This window comes from Megascapheus bottae, chromosome 16, assembly GCF_031878675.1.
Source record: "Megascapheus bottae isolate mThoBot1 chromosome 16, mThoBot2.hap1, whole genome shotgun sequence".
Taxonomy (NCBI): Eukaryota; Metazoa; Chordata; class Mammalia; order Rodentia; family Geomyidae; genus Megascapheus; species Megascapheus bottae.
In genome coordinates this window covers 36,416,624-36,435,963 of record NC_143524.1, presented here as the reverse complement: position 1 = coordinate 36,435,963, position 19,340 = coordinate 36,416,624, and the positions used below count along the sequence as shown (strand labels likewise).

General features: G+C 44.0%; 1 protein-coding gene across 4 annotated transcripts in view; it reads left to right on the top strand.

The window, feature by feature from the left end:
- The window catches only part of Mical2 (microtubule associated monooxygenase, calponin and LIM domain containing 2), a 197,967-nt gene that overhangs the window by 106,555 nt on the left and 72,072 nt on the right, over positions 1-19,340 (top strand). For 2 of the 4 annotated variants that reach the window (XM_090348142.1, XM_090348139.1), the window contains exons 16-21: positions 1,341-1,409; positions 5,713-5,862; positions 7,493-7,615; positions 8,525-8,740; positions 8,958-9,059; positions 10,653-10,778. In XM_090348142.1, the coding sequence (XP_090204268.1) occupies positions 1,341-1,409; positions 5,713-5,862; positions 7,493-7,615; positions 8,525-8,740; positions 8,958-9,059; positions 10,653-10,778 (786 nt within the window). The remainder of the gene's footprint in view (positions 1-1,340; positions 1,410-5,712; positions 5,863-7,492; positions 7,616-8,524; positions 8,741-8,957; positions 9,060-10,652; positions 10,779-19,340) is intronic. The other 2 variants (XR_016538076.1, XM_090348140.1) reach the window with 1 other exon arrangement.

Genomic DNA, 19,340 nt, shown 5'->3' with positions numbered 1-19,340 from the left:
GAGAAAGTCCAAGGACAGTGCTCAGGCCCTGAGCCCAAGCCTAGGACTGTCAAAAAAAAAAATGTGCTAGTTAACCAGCATTGTGGGGAATGACAGAGAGAGTTGAGGAGAGGGCTGCTGAGGCAAGTGAGTACTGAGGTGCTCAGAGTTCTTGGCTATTTCAGAACAGTCAGGACTAAAAGGATCCTCCTGTGGCTAGGCAGAGGAGGATATATGGGGAGGATGGCTGGGTTTCATACTTGAGCTTTAGAAGAAAGGCTAAGATATAATCTGGTCCTACTATGAAGAACTTAAGAGCGTAGGCAACTACTCCCTGTAGAAGGCACAGATGTTCTGAGGGAAATGGCTATTGAAAGATGGCTCCAGAAACTGGAGGCTGGTGATTCAGAGATCTTATGGCAGAAGGGCACAGAGAAACCTAGGTAGACAAAGGCCATAGCAAGGATAGGCTTACCTAGAAGAATGCAGTGGAAATAGTGAATTTAGCCTCTATCCCTTCCCCTACTCCTTATTTTCTCAAAGGGAAGTCTGTCGTAGATGTTTGCTTTGGAAGCTCTTTTGGGGGTGATGCAAGGATCTCGGGTAGAGAGTTTTTCTGATTTGGATGTCTAGATTCAGAATAGGAGCTGAGGATTATTAATAGGGCAGCCAAGTAGTATATTATATAAATTGTGATCCTTTGAAAGTGAAAGGCACATTAATAGTTATGCTGATTAGGGGAAGCAGTGAACTGGACTGTCCTCAGCAAACTAGACTGTCTGCCTTTTCTAGTCCTCAAGCTTCACTAAACACCTGTCGAAGTTAATGGGATATCATGACAATTGGCCACCAGTTCCTTGGACAGCTACTTGTGTCCTCAGAATGATCTCATCTACGTGAACCAGGTTACCTTCTTAGGAGAGAATTTCTGGAGTAGAGACCCTACATGGTCTCCACTGAGAGTATCAGCAGACCTGGCCGCCACCTTGGGTATATGGTTTCACCACTGAGAATTCAAAGTCATATTAAATAGAGACAATTCATGACCTGCCTGTGTCACAGAGATTCTGACCACTTTGGGATGTTTCATTATGGTCCTTTGGGCTGTAATTCCAAGGCCTTCAGGACAAACCTTTGATTTCCTAGATAGGTAAAGTCTTCCTTCATTGTACCTATACATAATTCTGACATACCTTTTATCAGGATACAAGGTCATTTATTGCTATGGCTGCCATTAGGCGGGTAGCTGTTTCCAGGTAAGACTGAATCCCTGTGCACTTTTTGTTCAGTGCCTCTGAAATGTTCATGGAAATGAAGCCTTTGTTGGCCCTCGGCTGACCATGATTTCTTGGCAATTATAGGTAGATGTCCAAACTGCAGAGAATGACATGAACAAACGAAGACGGAGAGGCCTCAGCAATCTGGAGGAGGTTTGTGTGCACAGTATCAGATTACACAAAGGCTTCTTTCTGATAACCAATGGTTCCAGAGTTCCTTAACCATGATAGTGGCTCGGCTCCCCTCCACACCCATTGTGTTATTGTTTTTCATGGACCTCTGGATTCCAGGATTAGTCAGTGGAGACAGGTTCTGATCCTTGCTTTAGTACTTACTGGCTATATAACTTTGAAAAATGACCTGCCGTGGAGTGGGAGTCTGTTGAGTGTGATGAAGCATTTGAAATGGATGAAACTTTTCAGGGTTTTAAAAAAGTAATAGGATATAGAATTTTAAGCGTGATGGAGTTTACCTGTAATCCCAGCATTCAGGAGATACAGATAGGGGCAGAAGGAATCTCAAGCTCAAGGCTAGCTATAATACATAGAATTTGCCTCAAGAGAGGGCTGGGAGTTTTGCCTAGTGGTAAGAATGCTTGCCTAGCATGCATGAAGACCTGGGTTCGATTCCTTGGTAACACATGCATAGAAAGAAAACAGAAATGATGCTGTGTTTCGAGTGGTAGGGCTCTAGCCTTGAGAAAGCCCAAGGACAGTGCTCAGGCCCGGAGTTCAGTCCCCTGGACTGGCAAAAAAAAAAAAAAAAAGAAAAGGGAGAGGAAAAGAAAAAAGAAAAGATACATACAACATCACATAGATGGTATATCTAACACATGTTCATCAATGTTGAGTCATTATTACTACACAGGCTTTCTTCTGTTTATAGTCAAAATGAAACACATGCCACCTTCTGGTAAAGGATGGAAATTGCAGGTGACATTGGCAAAACGAAACAAAACAACAAAAAAGAACTCAGATTCTCTTCTATGCTTCTGAATAAGTTGATTGGCGGGGGGCACGGAGGAGCAGTGTCTGCTTCTCCAAGAAGCAATTTAACTAGATATGAGATATATACTTCATTTAAAAAATAAAATTCTAATTCTACAAAAGCAAGAGTATATATGCCAATGACGTGTAGGATGCCAGTTTAACTAGCCTATTGGCTGATAGCCAAAGATGCCTTAGAGGCACGTGGAACCATCTGCACAATACTTGACTCACAGGAATCAGAGGAGACTTCTGTTTCATGTTTGAGGAGGTTTTAGTGCTGTGTTGCTTAGGACATTGCTCAGATCTGTGACCCATTCCAATTCATAAACATGAGCAATATAATTGACAGATAGGAGACAACCTGAAGAGAGCACAGCTACTCCCTACTTCTACTTTCTGATCAAAGAGGCCTGGAATTTAGCTCACATGTAAACACGTTCTAACCACTGAAGTCCAAACCATCCTCATGTGAAGATTTTGCACAACTTTCTTTTGAGCAATCTTTGTAAGAATTGTAGCTTCCTCATTCTTAACTATGGTATGGACCAGAAGCCAGAGAATAAAGAGATAACCTAAATGAGGAGAAGAACCACGTCCAGGGCTGAGGCATATCCTTTCCCCAGGTCATGGGGTGGCTATATACCTCTCCTAACAGTGTCTTGATCCTGTCTCCTCCCTAAAGTCTCAGGTTCAAGTTGCCATAGGAGAGAGATCTTTTCCTCCCCTTTTCTGTTGGCTTCTTTAGGGATGTTTGTTCTGCTTTTAGCATCCCAGGAGCTGGAGTAGGAAGAAATTCATCTTGTATCTACCCCTTCTCAATTGTCTCTGGCCCATTTTCAGAGATAGCTGTTTTGATTAAAGACAGCTTTCATAAGAAGATAATTATTTCTAGACTCTACTCAAAAGTGTGGTCCAAACTCCAATAGCATTAACATCCCCAGGGAACTTGCTAGAAATGCAGACCATGATGAAATCTTATTTGTTTTTAACCATGGATCCCGGGTCATTCACATGCCAATTGATATCTTGGAACCCCAGCCTCTGTGGCTCACTGTGTTGGCTGACTTTGGTCTTGTACAAACAGCCTGTGTCGATATGTATGGTCATACTTCCTGCTTTGAAGCAGGGAGTAGTTCTTTGCTTTGTGTTTGCCCAAAACTTTATATAGTGATATCACACATACAGTTTCCCATGAAACTGCTCCTCTTAGGAAGCATATTTTGACACACTTGATCCTAGCTTGCCTCTTCCTATGAATTTCTACTGTTAACACAGCTTTATTCACTTAAGAATGCTATTCCCATGGAGAATATTACTTTCTTCCTTTTGTCCTTCCTTCTCTCCTCCCCTCCTTCATCCTTTTCTTTATACTGAGAATCAAACACAGAGCCTTGTGTATGCCAGGCAAACACTCTGTCCCTGAGCTTTCTTGAGAAAGCTGACTTACCTACCTGACACTCCGTGACTCTTTATGCTCTGAAGTGCATAGAAAGAGAACTACAGGAAGGGAGTAGGAACATTCTTATAAAATATGGAAATTTTTCAAATTTTTATGATTAGCAGATGAGCTAGAGCAATTTTACATGGGACTCAATACCACTAAGTCATGTTACCATCATGTACTCCAATAGAATGGAATGAGAGGGTATTCACCTCTGTGGAATCTTTCCCCTGTGGAAACTACAGCCCCAAGATAATCATGAGAAAACATCAGAGCAGCCCAAGATGAGGAATTTTCTATAAAATTCCTCACATATTGGAAAAGACCAGGAGACAAGAAACTGATATAATCCAAACAAAGTCTGTAGTTTGGTTAACAATATCATGCCAATATTTTGGTAACAGTAGTAGTGGTGGTTCTAGATGTTATGTGAAGGGTACCCAAGAACAAGCTGAACCATCTTTGTAACTTGTTACAAAGATGTTCATGGCTCATGCTTGTAATACTAGTTACTCAGAAAGTTGAGATCTGAGGATCACAGCTCCAATCTAGACTGCGCAGTAGAGTCCACGAGTCTCCTATCTCCAATTAATAGCTGTGGCTCCAGTGGTAAAGCACCAGTTTTGAAAAGAAGGACTAAGGGAGAGAGTAAGGCCCTGATTTCAAGCCCTAGTACTGTCACACACAAAAATATTGTTTCTAAACGAACATTTGTTAAAATACAGCAGAGGAGTTAGGAGTGTGGCCTTGTGATAGGAGTGCTTGTCTAGCATGCCATGAGCCCTGAGTTGGATATACCACATAAACAGAAAAAGCCAGAAGTGGTGCTGTAGCTCAAGTGATAGAATACTGGCCTTGAGAAAGCCTAAGGACAGTGCACAGGCCCTGAGTTCAAGTTCCAGAATTAGCACACACAAAAAAAATAAGCAGCAGACACTGTACACCTGAGTTGAGAAGAAGGTACAGAGAAGAGAAACAAGGAGCATAGAGCCAGTGCCTTGATGGACTGAACCACCCACCTCCCCTGAGCCTTTGCTTTCTTCTTCCTCCTCCTCCTCCCCTCCTCCTCCTCCTCCTCTTCCTCCTCCTCCTCCTCCCCTCCTCCTCCTCCTCCTACTCCTCCCCTCTTCCTCTTCCTCCTCCTCCTCCCCTCTTCCTCCTCCTCCTCCTCCTTCTTCTTTCTTCTTCTTCTTCTTCCTGGTACAGGGGCTAGGATTCTGACCTAGGCACCATCCCTGGGCTCCTTTTGCTCAAGGTTAGCACTCTATCACTTTAGCCACAGTCTACATCCACTTTTTAATGTAATAAATTGGAAATAAGAGTCTCACAAACTTTCTTGCCCCAGTTGGCTTTGAACCAACCACAAACCTCAGATCTCAGCCTCCTGAGTGGCTAGGATTACAATCTTGAGCTACTGGTGCTTGCTTTATTATTCTTACATATTATTATTACCCTTTATATAATATAAAATTATTCTTTATATAATAATCACTTGAGATGAGTTGTTCCTCCTTATTTAAAGATGAAGAAAATGGGGCCGGGCATTTGGCCTAGTGGTAGAGTGCTTGCCTAGCATGCTTGAAGACCTAGGTTCAATTCCTTGGTACCACATACCTAGAAAAGGCTGGAAGTGGTGCTGTGGCTCAAATGGTAGAGCTCTAGCCTTGAGAAAAGCCCAAGGACAGTGCTCAGGCCCTGAGTTCAAGCCCCAGGACTGGCCATAAAAACAGATAAAGAAACTTTAAAGAGATAAAGTACCATTCTTTCATTCTCAGGGATGAGAATGGAAAATGAGGATTTAAGGCTTGTCTGGCTCCTGAGCCTGGCTATGCCCATCCCTTGAAAAGCTATATCTGTCCTGTGAATATTGTCCCTGCTGGGTGACCCTGATGTATCTGTCCTTAACTTCCTCAGTTGCTGGAAGTTGTCTTGCTTGGAGAAACAAGTTCCATGTTCTAAGGTCCCAATCCTGTCCCTTGTTATCTGGGCTCCAGGGTCTGACCTGTACTATTTTGGCCTCTACAGCTATCAACATTCTCCAGGCGCAGCTTAGATGCCAACCAAGAATGTGACATCAAGAAGGAAGGTAGAAATCAGAACAAAGTCAAGTCCATGGCAAATCAGCTGCTGGCCAAGTTTGAGGAAAGCAGTAAGAACACCTTAGTCCTGAAGCAGGTAAGTCATTCCAGATGCTCACTCACTGGCCCTTCTAGTGACCAGAGCCTGCTGGCAAAGTGCGCAGAAATGCTTGTGCTAGAGATGGCTCTGAGAATGCCACCCAGGCTTTCTGAAATGACTTGAGTGTTTTGGTGAGGAGATCTCAGGCTTTTCTATGAGGACATAGAGTATCTATTTTACACTTTGGAGTCCATGCTAACTTCCATAATGTATTGGCTCTGCTCTGCCACTGGTGCATGAAATCTATTATAGAAGGTGCCTAAACAAATGAGAGCCGGGCACCGGTGGCTCAAGCTACTCAGAAGTCTGAAACCTGAGGATCACAGTTCAAAGCCAGCCCAGGCAGAAAAGTTCATGAGACTCTTATTTCCAATAAACTACTTAGAAAAGCCAGAAGTGGTACTGTGGCTCAAGTAGTAAAGTGCCAGCCTTGAGTATGAATAGCCTTAGGGCCAGCACCTGGGCCCTGAGTTCCAGCCCCAGAACCAACAAGGAAAAAAAAAATGAGAGCACCAATGTTGAAATAAAACTTTATTTATATAAAAAAAAACAATGGCAAGATGAGGTTTATGGGCTATAGTTTTCAGATGCCTTTTCCTGCAATAATCGATTTTCTAATTTGGTTTTGCCTAACCATAATTTGGTTTACAGCCAATTTTGAGGTTGAGGGTAGAGCTTTGAGGGTACTTTAAGATCCTGGCTGAATGGGAGAGTACTATACAAGTTTATAGTGTGGAAATGCATCTAGGCTAGATGAGGCTGGGTCAGAGAGATGCAGGGATTTGAGCAACCTTCCAAGTATCTCCCAGCACTTTCCTCCCCATAGGCCCCGGCTAGCCTGACAGGTACTGTATCAGGTCAGGGTTAGCTGAGACTGAACACAAGTTGAATGCATGTTCAAACTGATTCTTCCTCTATCTCTGGCTTGTAGTCTGTGCGCCTCTGAATTCCCCTAGGATGTGACTGTCATAAAGCTTGGGGGTAAGGAGTCAGTTTGGCTATGGAAGATACATGACCCATGACAGAATTAGGCTCCTTTTGGAAGAGCAGCCATCTGCCTAACTAGATTCAGTGGTGATGAAAGATGTCTTCTTGCTATGGATCATACCCCTCCTGGACTAACTTACCTAGGAAGTGATTTTATTTTGAAGAGACATTTTCCTAAGACGTGCAATTCCCTAAAAATAGTCCTGATTGCTTCTGGAGAGCTGGCCTTCTCCAGCCCTCATGTTGGTGAGGGCTATATTCTATGATAGGGACAAGAACCCTCCCGTCTACAAGTGGTTGGGAATCTCTCCTTCCTTCTAGCAGGGCTCCAAAATTGTCCTGGCATGGGATAGCTCTGCCACCTCTGGCCCTGTGTCTGAGCCAAAAGCAAGGCCTGTGGGGTTCACACATTGTCCAAGAGGAAGAGACTCCAGGACTTGGTGTTCACATGGACAGAGAGCAAGGGCTCGGATTTCCCAACTGGGTCTAGCTTGCAAGAGCTTAGCCAGCCTTTCCTCTGCTCTTTCTGTATCTCACTGTTCCTCTTCTCCTTCTACATATCTCCATTTAACTCAGCTTTTTCTTCCTGTCTCCTGCGGCCACTTCTCTCCCCTGGCCCCCCTTCCCGCCTTTCTCCCAGGAATACCGTAACTCAGGAATAGGTAAGCCCACCCTGTGCTCTTCCTCCAGTCCTCCTGTTGCCTCTCACTGTCCTAAGCCTGAGGATCCCACCTCCAACTCACCATCTCCTCTAAAAAGGCAGGTAGGACTCCTTCCTGTGGATGTTGTTTTGGTGAAGCCAGAGGGGATGCTGAGCCTCGGGGTGGGGGTCAGTGGTACTCCCCAATCCTCCATAAAAGAGAGATTGTAAATTTAAATTTTCTGGACAAGCAGACATAATATGCAGTACTTAAAACACATGCCAATAGTCCCTCAGCCTGTCAGGGGTGTCAACCAACCACCCAACTCTTGGTGCTACTGATAGGGAGAAAGCATATATGATACCAGTTGTTTTGGATGATGTCTTGTGATACTGAGCTTTGTGTGAAGACCACTTGAATATCTGATTTCCAAATCAATGAAAAGTATTACTGAGATGGGCTCAAATGGCCCATTCCAGCCACAGGCTGAACCCACTGACTGGCTCAGGCCTGCTCAAGTAGCTGGAGGCCTTCGTGGAAGAACTAAGGCTTATTTCAGTTCTCATCTCTGGGTTGGGAACTCAAATACAATGAGTGTTAGTAATTTTGTGCTGCTTTGAGGTAGAAGAGGTGATGACTGTATTATTTTTGTGCACACGAATTACCTGGGGAGGTTCTTTGTGTTTGAAAAAAAAATATCAGTGTCGCATGTGCCCTCAGACCCATCATGTTTAGAATCCAGGGATTTTCCTCAGATGAACACAAAGTGTAGCTAGAATAGGAACCAGAGAAATAGGTGTTTGGGTTGGATATTGGGGTGAGGCACAGGATGGTGTTGTGGTAACTGGATGTCAGGGATTCTAATGCAGGAGCAGAAGGGAGGCAACTGAAGCTGGTGTGTAGTCCTTTTTTGGGGGTGGGGTGAGAGGGTCACCTTCTATGTTTTCTGCCTCTGTAATTCAGGGGTCTTTACGGGGAGGTGATTTCTGGAAGGGCCATAGGAAGGAAGTTTGATTTTTCTTGTCTCCCAGTTCCCCTCCATTGTGACGGGACAAGTGCTCAGAGAACTCAATCAAGTATCTGCTGGCAGTGAACGGATGAACAGGCCCTGGAGAGCCAGGGCCAAGTCAGACCTGGAGCTGGGTGGGCCAGAAAACCTCCCTGCTCTGCCTCCCACCTGCCAAAGGGCGCTGGCCCTCTCTGGGGTGCTTCAGAGGCTACAACAGGTGGAAGAAAAGATCCTCCAGGTGAAAGACAACCCTAACCTGCCTCTGTCCATGTCTAGATGGCTTCCTGTCCCTCACCTCCCTCTTTCTATCTATGAAATGTCCTTTCTCCTCCTGCTCCTTCCCTGTCTCCTGTCTGCTTTACGGTGAGATGAACCCCAGACTGCTCTCTTAGAAGTGCCCTCACAGTCTCTGTCACCGTTTTTCTCTTCTTTCTCTTTTCTTTCTTTGACTGCAGAAGAGGGCTCAGAACTTGGCCAACAGGGAGTTTCACAAAAAGAACATTAAGGAGAAAGCAGCTCACCTGGCCTCCATGTTTGGACATGGGGATATCCCACAGGTAAACTCAGGACCCTTTAGAGTTCCCAGGAACCCAGGTGTTGGGCATCCAGCCAGGTAGACATGAATAAGAATTTGGATATGGTTTCTTCCTCTTATGGCAAGAGGAGTTATTTATGTTTTTCAAGCTACTAAAGAGTTAGAGATGTTATCTAGAAAGATCCAAATGTGAGCTGCGAGTTTGGCCTAGTGGTAGAGTGCTCCCCCAAAGTGCACAAAGCCCTCAATTTGATTCCTCAGTACCACATACATAGAAAAGCTGTGGCTCAGGTGGTAGAGCTCTAGCCTTGAGAAAGCCCAAGGATAGTGCTTAGGCCCTGAGTTCAAGCCAGGATTGGCAGTAAACAGAAAGAAAGAAAGAAAGAAAGAAAGAAAGAAAGAAAGAAAGAAAGAAAGAAAGAAAGAAAGAAAGAAAGAAAGAAAGAAAGAAGAAGAAGGAAGGAAGGAAGGAAGGAAGGAAGGAAGGAAGGAAGGAAGAAAGGAAGAAAGAAAGGGAAAAAGAAAGAAAGAAAGGGAAAAAAGAAAGAAAGAAAGGGAAAAAAGGAAGAAAGAAAGGGAAAAAAGAAAGAAAGGGAAAAAAGAAAGAATAGAACAATCCAAATGAAAGATTCAAAATAAGTTTACCCATGAGACAAAAGGAAAACCAAGGAAAGCCCAAGTCAAAGGAGACTGCTATCCAACATAAACCCATGCTTTAGATGCTAGTTTCTAAGTAGACTCTGAGTTTCTAAAGACCAATGCAAAGAGAGGATTCAGGTCAGTTGCAAGACTCACAGTGCCTTTAAGGTGAAAGCAAACCTACTGCCTATGCAGACAAGAGAGGCACTAAATGGTGACTAAATGATGAAGCTAAAATGATGATGTAACTTGGGCTTGGTTCTCCAAGGGACAACCTCAAACTAAGAAGGAAAACCTTGTCTTACCATAGAAAGCTCATCCTTCTTCAAACCAGCTACTCATTTAGAAACTTGGAGAAAAGAAGAGTGTGGGTTCACAGGGAGCTAAAAGAGTGAGAATGAGGTCCCATAGGTGGGGACATACGTCAAGTACTGTCCTTGCAGCAAGCCTGGCTTTAGGACACATCTCCTCTATAGCTTTCACACAGCCTCCTCTAGATGCATGTCTTCCACTGTTGGTGGAATCATTGACATGGGAGGAATGTGCTATGTCTAGTTCATGTTTAAGGTTCCAGTAGTTTCTAGGAGGTCAGTACAGTTGTCTTCCTACAACTGCAGAGGCCCCTACTCCGGCCTTCTGCTTCAACGTGGCCCACACATATCCAAGCTTGCAGCTGCTGTTCCATACCAAGCCCCAGGGTGAGGGCTTCAGTAACTAACACTGGTGTCTGGAGCAGGTATAGGCAGGAGCAGAATGGATCTATTTTGGTGTGACAAGGGAGCAGGAACTGTTGTAACAGAATGCTGTATAACCAGGAGCACAATTCTGTTCAGCCTCAAAGACAGACTTCTGTTTTGTCCTGAACCAAGGGCCTCAAGGTCTTCTCCCCTATAAGGTGCAGGGTTTGCACTGGGAGGCGAGTATTTCTGTGTCTGCCCATGGGATAATCTGTTTCCTCTATTTCTGTTCTGTGCAGAATAAACTACTCTCTAAAGGCCTGTCTCACACTCATCCTCCATCTTCCCCCTCTTGCCTTCCATCTCCTGATCCAGCTGTCACTTCTTCTCCGTCAACTGTTGAATCTGCTTCTCCTGCCAGAAAGGTAGTTGCCTGAGTCATGGCTGCCCCTCCTCATGCATGTCCCACAAGGTTCCCATGCTCTGCTTGGTTTGCATCTGCCAACATCTGGAGCCTGACTTGACTGGGATGAAAGTTTATAAGCTGTTTTACAACAGCCCTGGATTCCAAATTATTTCCACACAGTTGCTGTGAAAATAGCACATTTTCATAGCAATAAATTACCTTTTTTGACTATGAAACTGCTAATATTTGGCTTGTTTGACCCAACAAAATAACACTTTCACATGATAAACCTAATGCAATACTCTTGAAAAATTCCTTAAGAGGAATAAAGGCAAGATTGTAGAAGAGAGAACACAGAGGAGATGATGTGAGAGCCAGGTATGAGGGATTTTGCTAGAGAAAAGTATAGGTCCAGCATGTTTTGTGTATGCAAAAACAGGCATATAAGCAAGACTGGCATGAAGTAGAAAGAGAATAACATGATTCAAACTAGATACATGGTATTTATGGTGTGTGGACAGTGAGATCAAAGTAACTGCTTGGATAATTAGAGAGTGTTATTTCTTCTCTAGGTTGTAGCCACCTTTCTAAGGTACAGTAGGAAATGCTCCATGAGTAACAATTACATGGGTACATTTTTATATCAGAGGTGGATAAGGCCCCAGCTAGATACTGTTTCTCTGACCCCACTGTCTGTCTGACTTTCCCTGATGCTCAACATTCAATGCTGACTGTGCAGTTCAAAATACTATTTTGTGAGAAATACTGCTCATTCCTTCTGTGCTGTTAGACAGATAGCATTAGTGACACATTACAAGTAGCCCCTTGGTGTGTTGCTGGCAATCCTCTCTGGGGAGGATAGAGTCCCCAAGAAAGGAAGAAGGAATCTTAACAACCACCACCCTCCCTCATGCCCAAGATTCCCATACAGATGTGAAGCACCCCTAGAAAAACAGAGTGTACATAGAGGAACACATCCATTTCTTCAATACCATTAACAACATGACTGAGATGTCTCAATCTTCATAGTCCTGTTCCTTGTCAGCCAAACCTAATGAGGACTGCAGTCTAGTAGAAGAAAGTAAACAATAGCAGTAGTAATCTATATATAAATTATATACTAATATGTTAAAAAGACAAAACAACTCTTCCTTATGGGAGACTGAGAACTGGTAGTGGGACCTAGAGTTCCCAGGAAGAAAAACCCAGAGTAAGTAGGAGGGGCTCTTCTGTGAATGTGAGAACTGAGCTGAGACAGGACACAGATTGAAGAGCAAAGGCTGAGGATGTATTCTGGGGCCCATGGGTTCCAACTCCTAATACCATGATCTCCCTGGACCACAAGGCCAAGTATGAGTGAAATCCTTGTCAAAGAGGACCCACCCAGAAGCTCTGTACTGTTTTGTCAAACTGGAAGCTGTGTGTTAGTACTCAAGAGTCAGAATATCAGTGAGCATTGCGAAAGGAGCTTTCTCTACTCCTGAGAGTATTTGTTTTAAAACCAGATTTGCAGGGTTTACTCCAAAGATTTGCATATTAGGAAGAAATGGAATCCCTAGGTAAGCTGGGATATACAACCTGGTTTTGTTTCATCTTAAGATAGCCTCTCCCCCTCATAATCCTACCTCTCCCCCAAGGATAGACCTAGACCGCTTTTGGAGGCACGTACCCCAGCCTGGGAGGGGTTGCATTTTCAGAATCTTGGTGTGCGTCAGGAAGACAGGAAGAAAAACAAGAGCTGGACTCTGACTTCAGTTCAATGCATGTTACTCATTGATGGCTCTGAACAAGACAGCAGGGCTTTATGAGTCTTAGTTTCCTAGCTAATAAACTGGAGATGCTGTCAACTGCTCCTGACGGTGATTGAGATGTTATAATGATTCATCCAACATATGTAAAATGGCTAACATATTTAATAAATGTTCTCTTTCCTAGTGGGAAAAAGCTTTCAAAAAAAACAGCTCATTTTTCTTTTTTTTTTTTTTTTTTTTTTTTGCCAGTCCTGGGCTTGGGCTCAGGGTCTGAGCACTGTCCTTGGACTTTCTCAAGGCTAGAGCTCTACCACTTGAGCCTCAGGACCACTTCCGGCTTTTTGCTATGTATGTGGTACTGAGGAATGGAACCCGGGTCTTCATGCATGCTAGGCAAGCACTCTACCACTAGGCCAAACTCCCGGCCCAAAACAGCTCATTTTTCTAAGATGCATATCTCTGAACAAACATATCACCTTTGGGTTCCCACTTCCATTCTACACACTTAAGAATAGCGAGTTAGAGCCTCCTTGAGCTTCAACTGCCTCACCTGCCAATGGGAGTTTTGAGACCCATAAGGCAGAACTGTGTGTGCTAAGGTACATGTATAATTCACAGCCTGGTGCCTGAGAGAAGGGTGAGCAAACATTGGTCACAACCCCAATCCTGTCTGAATTTCTGCTGTAAGCAAGTGACTTCCAGATGCTCTTAAATAAGAGGATTTCAGATTTTTGCCTCTCCTTGCCTTGGGCACATAGCTGAGAAACCAGGTCCAAAACACCTTTTGTTTTCTTAAAAGACTCCTTAGTGTGGATATGTTTGCTCAGTAAGCCCAGAAGACCTCTTCTGGCCCTGCTCAATTATGCCTCCCCTCCTATAAGCCTTTAATTGTGAGGCCCTGGAAGTTGGACTCTTGCCTGATCTTCAGCAGGCCACATGACCACAAGTGGCTCAACTCTGCAGGATGGTACAATCTGTACACCTAGAACTCTGACTGAGTTTTAGGCCAGACGAGCCATTCTATTGCTTGGACAAAAAGAGCCCAGGAGCCTCCTTCCTCTTTCATGCACAGCATTTTACTTGTGTCATGGATATAGAAATGACCAAGGCAGGACCACTAACAGTAAAGGGTCCAGTCTAAAAGAAGGAACTGATCAATTCGGTGCTCTGTAAGGAGTGCTCCAGCATCTAGGCAGGAACCTAATCTGGAGGGAGACCATAGAATTGCCTGAAGAATACCTCTTGCTAAAGAGACAGCCATTTCTGGCTCAGTGTCTCTGGTATTGGTGCATGTGACATTAATTGTTTGGCCATGATTGAACCACAACTATCTGGGACAGAGAAGGCAGCAGGCTCATTCTATGTAAGCTCTATTGTTCTGCTTATGCAGAGAAGAGTTAGAGTCATTTCAGAGAAAAGGGAATTCCCAGGATATGGCAATACAAAGCCACACACAGCTGTGATTTGGACCCATTGACTCTGCCAGTGGCTGTATATCAAGGTACTTGGCCCAGATTCTTTTATGACTTATAGCCCTGCGAGCTTGGAGGTGGTCTCCCTATTTTGCAGCTGAGGAAACCATACCTTTCAGGAAAGAACTGATACATGTGAAGTTAACCTGATGTAATATGGGATGATGAAAGGAGCTATTCTCATTAATGCTAATTATCAGAAAAAAATATAAATTCAAAAGAGGACAAAGGTAGTGAAAAATATCTAAATTCAAAAAAATTCAAAAAAATGCAAATCTTGAAAATGACATGCTGAAAGATGAGACTAGAGAGTTGGTAAATTTTTTTGCCAGACCTGGGCATTGAACTCAGGGCCTGGGCACTGTCCTTGGGATTTCTCAAGGCTACAGCTCTACCACTTGAGTCACAGTACCATGTCTGGCTTTTTTCTATGTATGTGGTACCGAGGAATCAAACCCAGGTCTTTGTGCATGCTAGGCAAGCACTCTACCATTAGGCTAAATTCATGGCCTGAAAGTTGGTGATTCTTAAAATGACAACAAAACAACAAATGACCAGGATATAAGTTTATTTTTATTTTTTGCCAAGTTGTCCAGTCACCTAACTTTCAAAGTTGAATAAATTGTCCCTGACAAATCATTTGTGCTCTGCATGAACACAATGGGAGCACATGGGCCTTGCCATTCAATGCATGACTCCCCTTCCTGAGACGTTATGGCCCTTACTCTGCCATCAATGCCAGGATGAATTTTCTGGAAGTTCTTATGTGAGTTGAATTTTTATTTCTCAAAAGTCAGGGAATTCCCCAGTTGACCAGCACAGGGATTTTTAAGGAGTGATTCATGGACCAAAACGGATCCACAACCCAGTGAGTTCAGCAAATGAGAGCAGGCGTCAGGTGTCAGCAGTAGCCAGGTGTCAGTGGCTCCAGAGGCCACTCAGCTACTCAGGAGGCTGAGGATCACAGTTGAAATCTAGCCTGGGCACAGAAAGTCCTTGAGTTTCTTATCGCCAATTAATCACTAGAAAACCAAAAGTGATGTTGTGGCCCAAAGTAGTAGAACACTAACCTTGAGCTGAAGAACTTAGGGACAGCACCCAGGCCCAGAGCCCCATGATCAACAAAAAAGAGAAACACATATAGCAACTTGCCATTGCCATATATCCAAATAAATGCAGGATCATGTTTAGCCATGTATTTATTTTCAGACGTGGGAGTTGGAACTCTGGCTGGGGCCTTGTCCCTGAGCTCTTCAGCTCAAGGCTACCACCCTACCCCTTGAGCCACAGAGCCACTTCTCACAGACTTTAGTGCCTGGGATGGCTTTGAACCAGATCTCAGCCTCCTGAATAGCTAGGATTACAGGCGCAAGCTACCTTGCCCAGTGGTAGTCATTTATTTTTGTCATCTCTAAAATTATGGTATCAATCCACAAAGGATCAGATATTTAAAAGGAAAAAAAAATCCTAACCATTGTCTACAGATGGTTTGAGAAGCATTTGAAACTGGGTCTTTTAGACCTCTGGCACAAAGTCAAGAGTTCCACAGCAGGCCTGGTTACTCTCATATCAAACAAAGAGACATGGAGACGAGTAAAGAAGGAGGTTTATTATATGGCAGCCATGAGAAAATAGCACTTCATTACTTCTTCAGCTGTCTTCAGGGATATAGGCATATGCTTCAAGCTAAATAGAGAGAATCAGGGGTAGGGAATGAGAAAGGTATGCACACTTGAAACAGTCTTGAGTCACCAGTATGTGACCTGGTTGACCATTAGCACAGTCTTTGTCTCTGGAGGAGTTCCAGACAAGTTAACACTTTACCATGGAGACAGTAGGAACAAACTGAGTTTGGGGCTGCTTTTAAAACAATAAGGTTTTGCTTGTTTAAGGGGCAGTTTGCCTTCCACATAAGATATTTATTGGTGGAGCTTCTCTTTCCACGACTCTAAGATGGTAAAGTGACTGCAGCAGGGAATAGCTCAGATACAAAGTTGGGAAACTTTTACTTAACTCACAGGGATCAAGCAAAAACATCTTTGAAGTTGCCTCTTGCACACTGAGTTAGGAGAATCTTCCAGTTATAACCTCATTTTTTACTATCTGCTGTCAAGAAATAGAGGGTTGATAATCTTGCTCCTCAGGGCAATAGTCATCTTCTCATTGGTCTTTGGGGGTGGGTTTCAAGGGCTTCTCCTTGTCACTGGAAGGTGGATGAGGGCTTCCTTCAGCTCCCCAGTTTCCACACAAAATTGCAGGTCCTTTCAGGTCTGCTCATGAACAGCATTTCAGAGTGTCTCACACAAAAAGTCAAAGTCCTAGCAAGGATCTATTTTAGTATAACAGGTTAAAATGGAAAGAAATAGAGTATAGGGAAAGAACTATTTCATGCTCTCCATCTAAGAAATGAGAGTTAAAGACTCGAAATGACAACTATTAGCCTTGCCTTTCTTCTTTCTAGTCTTGGGGAATACACAGAGTCGGGCTGGTTGTCAAGATGGGTGATGCTAATTATTCTAAATGTGGAGATGTATCTGGGCCCATCTAAACCACAGAGACAACAGATAAGTGTTACTGGTTTCTTACTCCAAATATGTTTCCCACCTTTCTGTCTTTGCCTACTTCTAGGGAGTTTCCAGGCTTTTACTATTTCAAATGAGGGAATAGATTTAAATCTCTGAGTCTTTATAACTTAGCATCTTTAAAGAGACATAACAGGAATGCTTAACTGCTCTTTCAATAGCTTTCTAGTTTCAACCCCTTTGATAGTTGGTAAGGATAATATATTTTTCCATTTCCTTATCAATCCTATGCCATCATCCCTTAAGGCAAATTCTGTCTGTCACTTTCCCTGCAGCTTTTCCAGGACGTCCTAGTCAATGTGTTTATGATTGTGGGATGATATCTAGTGAGTTAGAAGGGAAAATGGAAGACCCAATACTTATTTCATAAGAATGCTTTCAGTTCCATTTTTTATGCTGCTCCAAGTGTGTGTGTGGTTGCCTCTGGGAGAAAGGAACTTAAGGCCCATATTAAAAGAAAGGACTGGGTGTGACCTTCATCCAGGATCCACCAGCCAGGTGACAGTGTCCTGAGCTGATTGATCAGCTAAGCAGTTGATCTGCACCAGTGTATTTTGTTGACACACTCAGTAACCTCACAACTCTCTATATACCTCATTAATTACTCCCTAAGTCAGAATTGCTCAGTAATGTAGTGCCCCAAAGTGCTTATTAGCTAAGTAGTTAATAAGAGCTCATTAGGGACTTGTATTTAAAGCCTCAGAGAACATAGTCTCAACCTCTACAATGATCGTGTGTGGGTGTCATAAGCTCACAGGTGCCTTTCTGGGAGAGTACCCTGAGCTGGTTCACATAGCGTGCCAGAAGGCAGCCACTGAGGGCAGAGTGGGCAGTAACCAAAAGACATCTAACTTCTTCTGCCTTCCCTCCCGCTCTTATTTTTATATAAACCCAGAAAGTGCTTTGTATTCTACAGTCGCTACTCAGGAATGGAGTTGGGAGCCCCAGCAGGGAAGGGAGCATCAGGGAAACTGTCTTGTTATCCTGAGCTAATGCATCTGAACTTGCCTGGAAGCAGGAGTTAGGTTTCCTGGGATTTACAGGCTCCTAGGAGTGTCAAAATGCATGCTTGGAACCAATATCTTTATCTCTCCCAAGCTGGGTCCAGACGATGGGAGAGAAGAGGGGGCACCTGATCTGCAGCGATTGCTCCAAGAAATGAAGGCTTTGTGCAGGCTGATAAGACCCATTCTGCTAAACCCAAGAGATCAGACACCAAAATAGCCAGTATCCAGACTCTCTGCAGTCCCCTAAGAGCCCACTCTTTTGGTATAGAGTGACTGTCCCAAAGCTTCTCTTAGTGTTGGCCTTCCATCATGAGAAAAGGAATGATGGGCCCTGAGACCCTGTCATTTTCACCAGCCTGCTCAGCATAACTTCCCAGTTTATAATGTCTGTGTACTTACTAGAATCTGGAGAGTTAGCCTCAGTTGAGAAGATGGTGGATAGCCAGCTACTGGGGGGCTTTCCAACCTGTTGTCCTATGCTTCCCTTCCTCTGGACTTCCTGGTTTATACTTGAGTGTGTTATCAGATTTAATCTGGCCACCCAAGAGCAATCATGATTATTAGTGGTGGGCACTATGTCACCCCAACCACTTGTGGGCATGATAGCAGACATCCTTTGCACAAACACCCTGCAGTTTAAACTGCTGTGCACTCTGGCCACCCTAGAAACTAGATTTGGGGGCTGTTCAGGCCATGAGTCCTCTCCACTTCAGGAAGAGCATTTCCAGAATCTCGTCCTATGCAAATCTTCCTCCCCTCAAAGGAGATGGGAGTGTTCCCAGTGGACTTTCATTGCTGCTGGGAAGAAAGGGAAGGAATGGGGGTTTGCTTAGGAGATTGATGTGTGACTGTGCAACACTCTGGCCTGTCAGTTCCTTGGCACATTGGTAAGGATCCAGACCATGCTCTGGGGTCCAAATGGAACTGAGGCCTCCCCAATTCTGAGATGGCCCTGCCTAGCACCAGCTCTTGGGCTACTGGACACTACCCACCCATCTTGCCCTAATCATCATCCCAGGATAGTCCTGTCATCTACTGTACTCTAGCCACTGTTTGTTGGTCTGTGGTCCAGCTAGAAGAGTCTCAGTTCAGGGACAAATATTTCTGGTTTTCAGGGCCTAGGAGCTGAAGTACAGGCTGAGTCCAGAGGAGGATGAGTCAAATTTATCTTAGCCAAGTCTCTACTAAGTGCCGTGTACTGAGCCAACCTTCTCTAACTCAGTTGAGACAACTATAACTGTCCCTATTTTAATAACTGAGGAAAACAAGTTCAGAAGCTCAATGCTCTGTGTAGATTTCAGAACTCATCCTTGGCAGAGCTGGATCCTAGCCCTGTACAGGCTTTATACCCCACTCAGAAACTCTCAAGAGGATGATGACTGCAGACTGGCTTTCTACGAAGGCTTGGCTCTGGGTTTCTCTCCTTTGCTCAGCCCCTTCTGTCTTAGGGCTAGCACAGAAAGGTGTTCTGTAAGCCTTTTGGAGTAGTTACTGGGTTTGAGATGAAAAATCCCATCAGGTCTTCATGATGTGAAGGGCTAAGAGGCAGGAGACCTGAGGACAGGCCTAACACTTGCATTTATTTGCTAAGTGGCATCAGGTAGATCTCCTCCCCTCACTTTTATGCCACCAGAGGCGTATAAACTCCTGCAAGCCCCAGTAGAGGGGGGCTATGCCAGTCACTTGGGTCCCTATCCAGTGTCATAGAGTTCTTTTATGTAATATTTTTCCACTTTTTATATTAAAGTTTATTTTAAAAAACCATTCAG